The sequence below is a fragment of the Phyllobates terribilis genome, unplaced genomic scaffold (assembly GCF_046119375.1).
Source record: "Phyllobates terribilis strain yellow unplaced genomic scaffold, ASM4611937v1 Scaffold_4__5_contigs__length_816908805, whole genome shotgun sequence".
NCBI classification, from domain to species: Eukaryota; Metazoa; Chordata; class Amphibia; order Anura; family Dendrobatidae; genus Phyllobates; species Phyllobates terribilis.
In genome coordinates, this window is record NW_027362764.1 from 293097708 (window position 1) to 293111262 (window position 13555).

At 42.2% G+C, this 13555-nt stretch overlaps 1 protein-coding gene across 3 annotated transcripts in view; it reads left to right on the forward strand.

The window, feature by feature from the left end:
- The window catches only part of COBL (cordon-bleu WH2 repeat protein), a 694630-nt gene that overhangs the window by 393625 nt on the left and 287450 nt on the right, over nucleotides 1–13555 (forward strand). For all 3 annotated transcript variants that reach the window (XM_073678323.1, XM_073678322.1, XM_073678324.1), the window contains one exon: nucleotides 6891–6974. In XM_073678323.1, the coding sequence (XP_073534424.1) occupies nucleotides 6891–6974 (84 nt within the window). The remainder of the gene's footprint in view (nucleotides 1–6890; nucleotides 6975–13555) is intronic.

A 13555-nucleotide genomic window follows, 5' to 3' on the forward strand; every position in this document is an offset into this window, starting at 1 on the left:
CAAATAATATGCTACAACATTTAATAGAGTGCTTGACACACTATTATGGGGGATGTATAGACCACACTGCTATAGGCATATGTGTGGCTGCCACATAGAGGATATATGCATATTAACCACTTAAAAGCCCAAAGCGTACTAATACGTACCTGTGCCCTGGGACTTAAGAGCCAGGTACGTATTAGTACGCCTTTGCAATTTCGCCCGCACACAGGCTGCGGGGGGCGAGATCTCTGCCGGATGTCAGCTGATTGCTACAGCTGACACCCGGTTCTATGTGCTGGGAGCTCCCGGCACATTAACCCCCGCAATGCTGCGATCGAAGTATTGCGGTGGCAAGGGGAGGTGATCGCGATACTCACCTCTCCTGCCGGCGTCCAACGCTGTCTGCCGCGGCTTCCCGGAATTTGCCATGACGACCCGATGTCATCATGACAACATCCGGGTCAACAGACTGCAGGAAGATACTTTGGTCATGCGCAGTGCATGACCAAAGTATCTTCTGTCTCTGCAGTGCTGACAGCCTGTATAGCACAGGGATGGTGCTCCATCCCTATTCTATACAAGCTATCAGAATAAAAAAAGTGAAAGTCCCATAGTAGGACAAAGAATAAAAGTAAAAAAAGTGTTAAAAAATGAAAAAAAAAATAATTTGTAAAAATATTTAAAAAAAATAAATAAATAATCCACCAAAAATAAAAATATAATGTACCCATCAATAAATATTATTATAAAAAAAAACAATAAAGTACACATATTTGGTATCGCAGCAAACAACCTGACCTATAAAACTGTCCCACTATTTAACCCCTTTAGTGAACACGGTAAAAAAAAAAAAAAAAAAAACGAAGCAAAAAACAATGCTTTATCATCATACTGCCAAACAAAAAATGGAATAACACGCGATCAAAAAGACGAATATAAATAAAAATGGTACGGCTGAAAACGGCATCTTGTCCTGCAAAAAAAAGCCACCATACTGCTCCAACGACCGAAAAATAAAAAAGTTATAGCTCTCAGAACAAAGCGGTGCAAAAAAATAATTTTTTCGATAAAATAGTAGTAAAAGCAAAACATAGAAAAACAATATAAATGTGGTACCGTTGTAAACGTATGTGCAATTTTTCCTGTTACCCTCATGAAAATGCAAAATTGGAGGCTGAAAAACATTTTTGTTGCAAAAATGTGAAAATTTTATTTTTACGGCTCAATGTTCTAAATTTCTGCGAAGCACCTGGTGGTTCAAGGTGCTCACCACACATCTATATAAGTTCCCTGAGGGGTCTAGTTTCCAAAATGGTGTCACTTGTGGGGGGTTTCCACTGTTTAGGCACATCAGGGGCTCCCCAAACACAACATGGCGTCCGCTAATTATTCAAGCAAATTTTGCAATCAAAAAGTCAAATGGTGCTCCTTCCCTTCCGAACCCTGCCGTACGCCCAAACAGTGGTTTTCTCCCACATATGGGGTATCTGCATGCTCAGGGGAAATTGCACAACAATTTTTTGGGTCCATTGTTTCCTGTTACCCCTGCGAAAATAAAAAAAATTGGGTCTAAAGTAACATTTTTGTGAAAAAAGTTAAATGTTAATTTTTTTCTTCCACATTCCAAAAATTCTTGTGAAGCACCTGAAGGGTTAATAAACTTCTTGAATGCTGTTTTGAGCACCTTGAGGGGTGCAGTTTTTAGAATGGTGTCACTTTTGGGTATTTTCTATCATAAAGACCCCTCAAAGTGACTTCAAATGAGGTGTGGTCCCTAAAAAAATGGTTTTGTAAATTTTGTTGGAAAAATGAGAAATCGCTGGTCAACGTTTAACCCTTATAGCTCCCTAATAAAAAAAAAAAATTTGGTTCCAAAATTGTGCTGATGTAAAGTAGACATGTGGTAAATGTTATTTATTAACTATTTTGTGTGACATATCTCTCTGATTTAAGGGAATAAAAATTCAAATTTGGAAAATTGCAACATTTTTAAAATTTTCGCCAAATTTCCATTTTTTTCACAAATAAACGCAAATGATATGGAAGAAATTTTACCACAATCATGAAGTACAATATGTCATGAAAAAACAATCTCAGAATCAGGGGGATCCGTTGAAGCGTTCCAGAGTAATTATCTCATAAAGTGACAGTGGTCAGAATTGTAAAAATTGGCCTCGTCATTAACGTGCAAACCACCTTGGGGGGTAAAGGGGTTAAGGAGTTGGTGGAAAAAGGGATATTTATACCATAGTGGAATAATGCATCTTATATTTACCAATATCTAGCTTGCCTGTGTGATAATAGGGAACAAACTTGTACTGTATTGGCAGATTCCTATTGTTATTTAAATAGGCAGGCTGAGTAATCAGGAAAAGTTTTGTGGCAGAACAGTTTAAGGGTATGTGCCCATGATGCGTACCAGTCTGCGGCTCTGACGCTGCGGAATAGCCGCCGGCGGCTTCCTCTCTTTATGCAAATGAGTAGTGCCATTTTTTTTTCACCTGTGGACATTCCTCAAAGATGTTAGGTCTCTGGAGAAAGCGGACCCGCAAGAAAAATTGACATGCTGCAGTCTGGAAAGACGCGCCGCATGTCAGTTTCCGCGGGTGATCCGCAGATGCCCAGATACGCATAGTGGACATGGGATTTCTACAAATCCACTATACTGTAACATCTGGCCACTGCGGGTTTGATGCTGCATAACACGCAGCGTCAAACCCGCAGTGGCTCCGAAGCGTTTGCCAATACCCTAAGGCTATGTGCATACAAAATCTTTTTGCTGAGTTATCGTAGCAGAAATTTACCAAAAACTCAAAGTATTTGAGATTTCAGATTTGGGGGAAGATTTGGAGAGTTTCCAGTAAGTTACAAAAGCTCCTAAAAACATAGTGTGCACATAGCCTAAGGTGTGTTGCACTGACAGAAAGAAGAGCTTTCTATACTTATGGCATTGTCAGCTCTTGGAATTGGACATGGCTGCAGGCTTAGATGGCGAAAGGCATCCAGCTGTCAATGGCAGATCTCAAAGTAACCCTCCAGTTTGGTTGCTGCATAATATAGTTTGGCAATTCTTTACACTGCTGGTAGAGTCACTCCAACATATGCAGCATTGAATTCCAAAGCATGACTGCACAGTTAAATGTCTCAATTTAGTGTAATTTCTTTTTAGACTTTGTGTTGAGCAAATTAAATCCCCCTGGTCAAAAAGAATAATTTAATAACAAATGCTGGCTAGGCACACAGCTTCCAAATGTGGCAAAAGCCCACAGTGTAGTTGAGTGGTGTTCGGTTGCCTAAATGGACTAATGAAACAAGTATACAAAATGTTTTAATGTGTTTATTTGTTGTAGATTTTTTTATCTAATTTTAAACACTATTCTAACCAAGAATGCTATGTTGGTAGGTACATTATGGAAGATGCCGCAGGAGTCTTTGGTATTTTGTGCTGTGTATGGTTGTTTAACTGGGATAATAAAACAATTATGTAAAATGTAAAACTTTTTTTTCCCGTTTATTCCCCTTCCCTTGGAAAAATATTCCATAGTCAAAAATAGCTGAGTTGCTAGATAGATACACGACTGTAAACGAACAGCATGCAGTTTTGTCGTAGAGTGTACGATTGCTAAATTGGACTACGACCCCCCCTTTTTAAAAAGAACTTGTCAAGAAAATCTAGGCAGACACACAACCTAAAAGCCAGTACCTCCAACAGGCCACAGTATTCATGTACTATTGACCTATTAAAACAAGTGTGCAAAAAAACTGAGAATTTTTTAAAACACACATGTTTTGAGATAGACATTTGCATTTAAGTTTTTGAAATGTTGGGAATTTTTTTTTTGTCTTTTTTTTAAATTATTAATAAATAAATAAAATTGAAAAAATAATTTTCAAAAGATGTCAGCCACACAAATAAGGAAGCATACTTTCTCAGACAGACAAGCCTTAATTTCAGTATTTTCCTTCAGTAGTAAAATTGGGATTGAGGGAACTTAAACCGCACTCTTTGTTTTGTATTGTGTCAAGAATGAAAAAAAAAAATCAGGTATTATTAACCCCTTCACGACCTTTGACATACCTATACGTCATGGTCTGGAAGGGGTTCCCAACCTTTGGTGTATAGGAGCTGTACCCGCGCGCGCCGCTGCTTAAATGATAGCCAAGCTCCGGCTGTCACAGCCAGGAGTGGAGCCTGCACTGCTCTGGGCCAATTAACCCCTTAAATGCCACGGTATCTGTATCGATCGCAGCATTTAGAAGGCTGGGAGAGGCTGGGGGCTCCCTCTCCCTTCTGATCGTCGCCCCAACGATGTCATTGCAAGGGCTCGATGGTTGCCATGGCAACCCGAAGTCATAATGACGACCTCCAGGTCAGCCAGCTGCAACAAGCCTGTTAGACCATGCCAGGAGCATATTCTAAGAGGCTTCTGTCAGTGAAGCACTAACAGGTATACTGTATTGCAATGCAGGTGCATTGCCATGCATTATACCAGCTATCAAGAGTATTAGAAGTTAAAGTAAAATATTATCAATAAATACACATATTTATGTAAAAAAATGAACAAAAATAGTTATCACCGAAACGTGTGTTGGGGTGGACGTGCGCCCACCCAGAGAATCTATTGCCCCTTTGGTCACATTCCATCAGGTATATGATACATTGATCTGCCTAATATTTGTCATCAGTTTCTTTCAGCTACTGATATATGGGTTATGTATTGTATTAACATTACACGTGGAGCTGTAAATCAAATGGGGTGTTGCAATATGGCATAATTAGAATACTGACACATTTTGGTGTCCACAATTTTATGTGATGTATAGGATATCTTGATTTAGTCCTGTGTGGTACGTACGTCCTTCGTGTCACGTGCATGTTTTTCTGTCACCATTTACCTGTAATTTTTAATATTGTTTGAATAAAATTTAATGTATTAAATTAGATATTTTATGGTATTTGGGATTTTTTGATCGTTTTTCATCCTTCCGCTTGTTCATATGTGCTTTAGCGATGATGTCCCTTTGTTTGATTAAAGTCCACTAGTGCATATAAATTGGGTATTATTACTATGTACTATTTATAATGATGCACAAGTATCCGTTGAGTAGTTTATACTGTGCCTGAAAAGTAGTTCCGATTACATGTAGGGTATTGGCACACTCAGGACAGATTGCACAACAAACTGTGAGGTCCATTTTTTTCCTGTTAACCCATATAAAAATTAAAAACAACATTATAGTGGTAAAAATATATTATTTCTTCACCGCCCAATGGCATAAAATTCTGTGTGGCACTGATAGGTGTAGTTTGTAAAATGGGGTCACTTATGGAATGTATTCTACTGTTCTGGCACCTCAGGGTCTCTGCCAATGTTACATGGCTCCCTAAAAACATTTCAGCAAAATTTGAGCTTCAATATGGCGTTCCTTCCCATCTGAGCTTTTCACTGTGCCTCAAAAGTAGTTTTCGACCAAAAAGTTTGGTGTACTTAGGAGAAATTGCGTAACAAATTGTAAGGTCCATTTTCTCCTATTACCTCTTTGGAAAATTAAAAACTTGGGGCCAAAGCACCATTTTAGTGGAAAAATTGTAATTTTCCATTGACTCAGCCCAATTTTATACAATTCTTGAAACTTGTTAAAGATGCTCATTGCACTCCTAGATGAAATCCTCAAGAGGTGTAGTTTCAAAAATGGGGTCACTTGTGGAGATTTTTACTGTTTTGGCATGTCAGGGGCTCTTCAAATGTGACATGGCATCCTCCATCTATTCCAGCCAAAATTGCAGAATTTAATTGGCGCTCCTTCACTTCCAAGCCCTGCCATGTGCCCAAACAGTAGTTTCCCATCACATATAGGGTATTAGTGTACAGCATATTTTGGGGTCCATTTTCTCCTGTTATCCCTGTGAAAGGGAAAAATCTGGGGCTAAAGCAACATTTTTGCAGGAAAAATATATTTTTTTCATTTTCATGACTCAACGTTCTAAAGTTTTGGGAAGCACCTGTGGGTTCAAGGAGCTCACCACACCTCTAGATAAGTTTCTTAAGGGGTGCAGTTTCCAAAATGGGGTAAATTGTGGGAGGTTTCCACTGTTTAGGCACATCAGGGGCTTTGCAAATGCGACATGGCATCCGCTATCTATTCTAGCCAATTTTGCGCTCCAGAAGTCAAATGGTGCTCCTTCCCTTCTAGCCCTGCTGGGCACCCAAACAGTAGTTTTCCCTCACATATGGGGTATCAGCATACTCAGGAGAAACTGCACAACAAATTGTATGGTCCATTTTCTCCTGTTACCCTTTTGAAAATTCAAAATTTGGGGCTAAATCAATATTTTGATGGGAAAAGGTAAAATATTAATTTTTTCTTTCCACATTGCTTTAATTCTGTTGAAGTCCTAAACGGTTAATAAACTTCTTGAATGTAGTTTTGAGCACTTTGAGGGGTGCATTTTTTAATATGGTGTCACTTTTGGGTAATTTCTGTCACATAGGGCCCTCAAAGCCACTTCAAATGGTGCAAAAGGCTGTAAAACCCTAAAATGTTTTTATCCATTTGATGTAATAGCTGATAGGCATTATGGGAAAGCCACATGACTGTGCCGGACATGATACGAGCCCTCTCTTTAATGCCATCTTCAGCAATGTGTGAGATGGCACTGTGCATAATATTAGCGATCTGCGCAAATTCACAAATTGTACAAAAGCATCGGGATCTGTGAAATTATTTAATTTCAACTAGAAGTTGATTCAGAGCTGAGCAATTCGACGATCATCTCTATCTGCTAACCTTTTCTGAAAACAATGTGAAATAACCTTTTTAAGTGAAATAATGTTGCTACTCTTAGCCTTGTAGTTCTAATTGGACAATTAATATTATTAAAATAAATGGATTTTTTTTTGCAGAATGAGGGAAGCATAGGGAATGTCGAAAGTGATGATTATGAGGAGGTTTTCAGAACTGCACCCACCAGTGGAAACAGATGTGAGGTGAGTGTGACAAATTAGACACACTGGAACGTTAAACTATTAGAAATAAGGAAAATATGTAAGAAAAGGCTGATTTGTGAAAAAAAATAATTCCTGACCTCATCTGAAATAGTTTTCCGAACTGTCATACACAATTGACATATATACAGTTCTGCCCCATAATGTATTTTATAAGGATTGTCTGCATGTTTTTAGCTTAAGCGTATATACGGGTGAATAGAGAGAATGTTTACAAGCGAGTACATGAAAACCCCCAAAATGTATAGACTCAATGAAATGCTCCAGTTCATAGAGGTATTTGCATTGGTGGAAATATACAGTGCCTTGTGAAAGTATTTGGCCCCCTTGAACTTTTCTACCTTTTGCCACATTTCTGGCTTCAAACATAAAGATATAAAATTCTAATTTTTTGGGGAAGAATCAACAACAAGTGGGAAACAATCGTAAAATGGAACGAAATTTATTGGATATTTTAAACTTTTTTAAAAAAATTAAAAACTGAAAAGTGAGACGTGCAATATTATTCGGCCCCTTTACTTTCACTCCAGAAGTTCAGTGAGGATCTCTGAATGATCCAATGTTGTCCTAAATGACTGGTAATGATAAATGGAATCCACCTGTGTGTAATCAAGTCTCCGTGTAAATGCACCTGCTCTGTGATAGTCTCAGGGTTCTGTTTCAAGTGCAGAGAGCATCATGAAGACCAAGGAACACACCAGGCAGGTCCGAGATACTGTTGTGGCGAAGTTTAAAGCCGGATTTGGATACAAAAAGATTTCCCAAGCTTTAAACATCTCAAGGAGCACTCTGCAAGCGATCATATTGAAATGGAAGGAGTATCAGACCACTGCAAATCTACCAAGACCCGGCTGTCCCTCTAAACTTTCATCTCGAACAAGGAGAAGACTGATCAGAGATGCAGCCAAAAGGCTCATGATCACCCTGGATGAACTGCAGAGATCTACAGCTGAGGTGGGAGAGTCTGTCCATAGGACAACAATCAGTCGTACACTGCACAAATCTGGCCTTTATGGAAGAGTGGCAAGAAGAAAGCCATTTTTCAAAGATATCCATGAAAAGTCTCGTTTGAAGTTTGCCACAAGCCACCTGGGAGACACACCAAACATGTGGAATAAGGTGCTCTGGTCAGATGAAACCAAAATCAACTTTTTAGCCACAATTCAAAACGATATGTTTGGCATAAATGCAACACAGTTCATCACCCTCAAAATACCATCCCCACTGTCAAACATGGTGGTGGCAGCATCATGGTTTGGGCCTGCTTTTCTTCAGCAGAGACAGGGAAGATGGTTAAAATTGATGGGATGATAGACGGAGTCAAATACAGGACCATTCCGGAAGAAAACCTGTTGGAGTCTGCAAAAGACCTGAGACTGGGACGGAGATTTATCTTCCAACAAGACAATGATGCCAAACATAAAGCAAAATCTACAATGGAATGGTTCAAAAATAAATGTATCCAGGTGTTAGAATGGCCAAGTCAAAGTCCAGACCTGAATCCAATTGAGAATCTGTGGAAAGAGCTGAAAACTGCTGTTCACAAACGCCCTCCATCCAACCTCACTGAGCTCGAGCTGTTTTGCAAGTAAGAATGGGCAAGAATTTCAGCCTCTCGATGTGCAAAACTGATAGAGACATACCCCAAGCGACTTGCAGCTGTAATCGCAGCAAAAGGTGGTGCTACAAAGTATTAACTTAAGGGGGCTGAATAATATTGCACACCCCACTTTTCAGTTTTTAATTTTTTTTAAAAGTTTAAAATATCCAATAAATTTCGTTCCACTTCACGATTGTGTCCCACTTGTTGTTGATTCTTCCCCCCAAAAATAGAATTTTATATCTTTATGTTTGAAGCCAGAAATGTGGCAAAAGGTAGAAAAGTTCAAGGGGGCCAAATACTTTCACAAGGCACTGTATATATATTTTCCTTTCATACTGGATAATAAATTCTCATTGAAATTTTTAAGCTGTGAAAACTGCAGTAATTGTAAATTTAAAAAATTAAATGCTCTCTAAATAAACTTTTCTAAATACAGATTTATACTGAGGCGTGCTCATTCCCCAGAAACATTGCTTCTAAGGCCACGGCCCCACTATCAGTATTTGGTCAGTATTCGGTCAGTATTTTTTCTCAGGAGAGGGAGCCAAAACCAGGAGTGGGTGATAAATGCAGAATTGGTGCACTTGTTTCTATTATACCTTTTATCTGATTGTTCCTCACCTGGTTTATTATTTATCCATCAGTTCAGGTGTCACGCTGGGTATTGTGAGAGCCCAGCGTATAACACCGGGAAAAGGGGAGGGAGCCCTACAACTAGGGAAAGGGAGAGTGAAGACCCATAAACAGATCTAACGACAAACCCTGACTCCCCTATTGCCAAGCAGGAAACCTGGCCCTAGCTGACCCCATGGCTAGGCCCTAGGCATGGATACGGAGGGGTGAGTACTAAGTCAGCCCCACTACAAACTAAAGTACACACAGGGGAAACAAATAGGGGAATACATTTAGATCCGAAATGACACCGGAGAAAGCACAGCTACAATCCATGAAGGAACTCCAAGGTAACTCTAGTCGACTACTAGAATCCCAGGCCTGAATTGGTATAACACGCAATCACCAGCAACTCTCTGAGGATCTCAGTGTATTTAAGGACACAGCAATTTAGTGCTGATTAACCGCGGAAAGGTGAGGATACCTCAGGGTCCTAAAGGTAAAGGTATAATCCCCAAGCAAGGTGAGGATCACTGCTTTGTCCTAAAGAGAGAGGAATCATAAAAGGAACTGGGAGATGTTTGTAAGGCCAAACGCAGCGACCTTCTACAGCTGAACACCAAATGACTGTCTGTCAACCCTGACACACCAGCAGTGTCGGACTGAGGTGTCTGGGGCCCACAGGAGGAATTGATCCTCGGGGCCCACCCTACTGCTATATGCAAATACCTGTTAACCGTTATCCTTGTTATAGTGGAGCGTCGACTGTAAATCACAGGCGGCTCCTGCACATCTACTGTGCGCCACCATTACTGGGATGTACAATTACTTTAGCTTGCATTAAAGGGGTTCTTTGGTTAAAAGAAGTTATCACCGATCCATGGGCTCCACAAAATAGGTGATAACTTATTGATCGTTTAGGTTCGAACATTGGAAAACGCACTGATCGGAAGAATGGGGAAGTTTTATCCCTGTCAGGACACTTATCCCCATTTTAAAATGCAGCAGCAGGTGGGACGTCTGACCACAGCCTCATTCATTCTCTTTGTGGCTTCCAGAAAAAAACAAGAACAGTCACTGAGGGAATGAATGGATCAGTGGTCAAGTCGCACATGATCTCCAGTCTAATGGGATAAAAACTCCACATTCTACCAATCGGTGCTGGTTTCAGCAGTCAGACCCTCACCAATCAATAATTTATAACTTATCCTGTTGAGAGGCAATTACTTGTTTTCCCCAGAGAACCCCTGTAAGCGCATCTTATTCGACATTTGAACACAGTACGAAATGCTGGCAAACCGGAGGTGCATTGGTGAGACCAAAAGGCATAACCCGACTCTCGAAATGCCCCTCAGTGGTATTGAAAGCCATTTTCCATTTATCCCCCTCTTTGATTCTAACCAGATTGTAGGCTCCCCTTAAATCCAACTTGGAGGGCACTTTAGCTCCGACAATATGGTTGAATAAATCCAGAATCAGTGGAAGAGGATACAGATCTTGGACGGTAATTTGATTATGTTCCCGGAAATCTAAACAGAGACGGAGACCTCCATCTTTCTTCTTCACAAAGAAGAACCCTGCCGTCACGGGTGAGGAGAACGGTCTGATATGTCCCTTGTCCAGACTCTCAGCAATGAAATCCTTCATGGCTTGTTTCTCAGGCCCAGAAAGATTTGGATTTGGGTAGTTTAGCTTCCTCAGACCGCCCCCCGGCAATGAGGTGTTTCCCCGCAAAAGGGCTCCGGAGAAGGTGGCCTCACCCTCCTATACCTCGTAGGCATCTATCCACGCGTATAGCCAACAACATGGCAGCCTCCAAAGACCCAGGGGTTTCGTAAACTACCAAGGCATCCTTCAACCTTTCTGAAAGACCCTGACAAAATTGGCTTCTAAGAGCCGGGTCATTCCACTTGGTATCAGTTGTCCATCTACGAAATTCAGAGCTATAAGTCTCTGCTGACCGATCCCCCTGCTGAAGGCGACGCAGCCTGGATTCAGCCAAGGAGATTCGGTCAGGATCATCATAGATGAGAGCCAGAGGCCCGAAAAATCCTTCAACTGATCGGAGACAAACAGAGCCCTTAGGCAAAGAGAAAACCCAGGATTGAGGATCTCCTTGTACACGTGAGCTCACAATCCCCACTAGCTTCTCCTCATCTCCAGAAGAGAAGGGTCAAAGCTTAAAGTATAATTTACAAGCTTCTTTAAACAGTAAAAATGTATCTCTACCTCCTGAAAACCTGTCTGGGAGGGCAATTTTGGGCTCAAGCTGGGCCGGCCTTCCCGCAGAATCCCCAACATTAGGAGTCTGCTGCTGCTGCTGTTGCTGCTGAACGGGAGGGGTGAGCACTAAGTTAGCCCCACTACAAGCTAAAGTACACACGGGAAACAAATGGGAATACACTTAGCTCCAAGATGACACCGGAGAAAGCTGAGCAACAATCCACAAAGGAACTCCAAGGTAATTCTGGTCGACTACTAGAATCCCAGGCCTGAATAGGTATAATACGCTATCACCAGCAACTCTCTGAGGATCTCAATGTATTTAAGGACACAGCAAGGAAGTGCTGATTAACAGCAGAAAGGTGAGGATACCTCAGGGTCCTAAAGGGAAAGGTATAATCCCCAAACAAGATGAGGATCACCGCTGGTCCCTAAACAGAGAGGAATCATAAAAGGATCTGGGAGATGTTTGTAAGGCCAAACGCAGCGACCTTCTACAGCCGGACACCAAATGACTATCTGTCAACCCTGACACATCCGTGACTGCAGGTTACTTCCATTACCCTTAGTATGAAGCATGTTGCCTTCACTGTACACATTTTGTAATAAAAAATATTTAATGTTTTATGTCACTTTTTAATTGTATATATTCATTACAAATGTAGAGCTTTAGTCGATTACAAGATAACATTTTGGAGCTCTAGGCCTACAAAGCCTGGATCCCTTTGACCAAAATACTTACAATTGAAAGTCACGTTGTAAAATAACATTACAGTTCTATTCACTACAGCATATCAACATTAAGATAATAAAGATTACAGGGGATAAATATAATAATCTGGCTAGGAGCATGTTGTCAGCCAAAACAAAATGATCCCTCTTAATGTCAAAAAATATAAGAATACACTCCGTCGAATACTAAGCCTACAATTGTCTGACAGAATGAAGTACTGTATTCAATTAATGTAAGAAATTCATTTTTATTGGTGTACAAAACATAGAAATATACAGAAATAAGAAAAAATATTATGAGGGTTACTAAGGAGGAATCCAAGAAAATCCCCCAGTTGCACCAAAAAGCAATGGGGAAGTGTAGTGCCGGCGTCCCTGCCCTCTGCTAGGCAGGGACGCTGTTCCCCTCACCGCTCTGCTCCGTGCCCGGCGTCCCTCTCCCGCTCTGCTGGCAGCGCGCGCTCCTTCCCGGCCACTGTGCTTAGGGCGCGCGCGCGCGCCCTCCCTCCCTCTTAAAGGGGCCGCGCGCGCCGTCCTAAGGAGTCCCCGGCCAATGGCCGGAGGACTTTACCATATATAAGGCACCTCCTCCAAAATGGAGGTGCCCGAGCAATGTTGTTGCACCGTTCTACTCTGCTTCAGCCCTCAGGTCCCGTTGCCAGTTACCTGCCAGATTCCTGCCAGCTTGCTGTCCTAATCCTGCCTGATTTCCTGTTACCTGCCTGCCTGCCTGAGGTCCGACGGTCTGCCTTACAACTCCGGTCAGTCTGTCTATGGACCAGCTTGCCCGCTCACCTGGGAGCGCTTCTCCGCTACCTGCCTGCTTGCCTGCCCGGAGGCTCCGCTGTCACGTGCTGTGACCACCAGCTATTCCAGACTCTTGCCCGCTCACCTGGGAGCGCTTCTCCGCTACCTGCCTGCTTGCCTGCCCGGGGGTTCCGCTGTCACGTGCTGGGACCACCAGCTATTCCAGAGACTCTTGCTCGCTCACCTGGGAGCGCTTCTCCGCTACCTGCCTGCTTGCCTACCTGGAGGCTCCGCCGTCACGTGCTGTGACCACCTGCTATTCCAGAGACTCTCGCTTGCTCACCTGGGAGCACACATCCTCCATCTGCCTTGCTAGCCTACCTGGAGGTTCAGCCATCACAGGTCGTACCTACCCTTTACCTAGAGACTGCCCCGGTCACTTGCCGTGACCTCCAGCCCGTTCTTCCAGAGACTGCCCCGGTCACTTGCCGTGACCTCCAGCCCGTTCTTCCAGAGACTGCCCTGATCACTTGCCGTGACCTCCTGCCCGTACACCCAGAGACTGTCCCGGTCACCTGCTGTGACTGCCTGCCTGGTCGCCACCCGCTCCCTTACAAGGACCGCTCCCTTGTATAGTAGCCCAGAG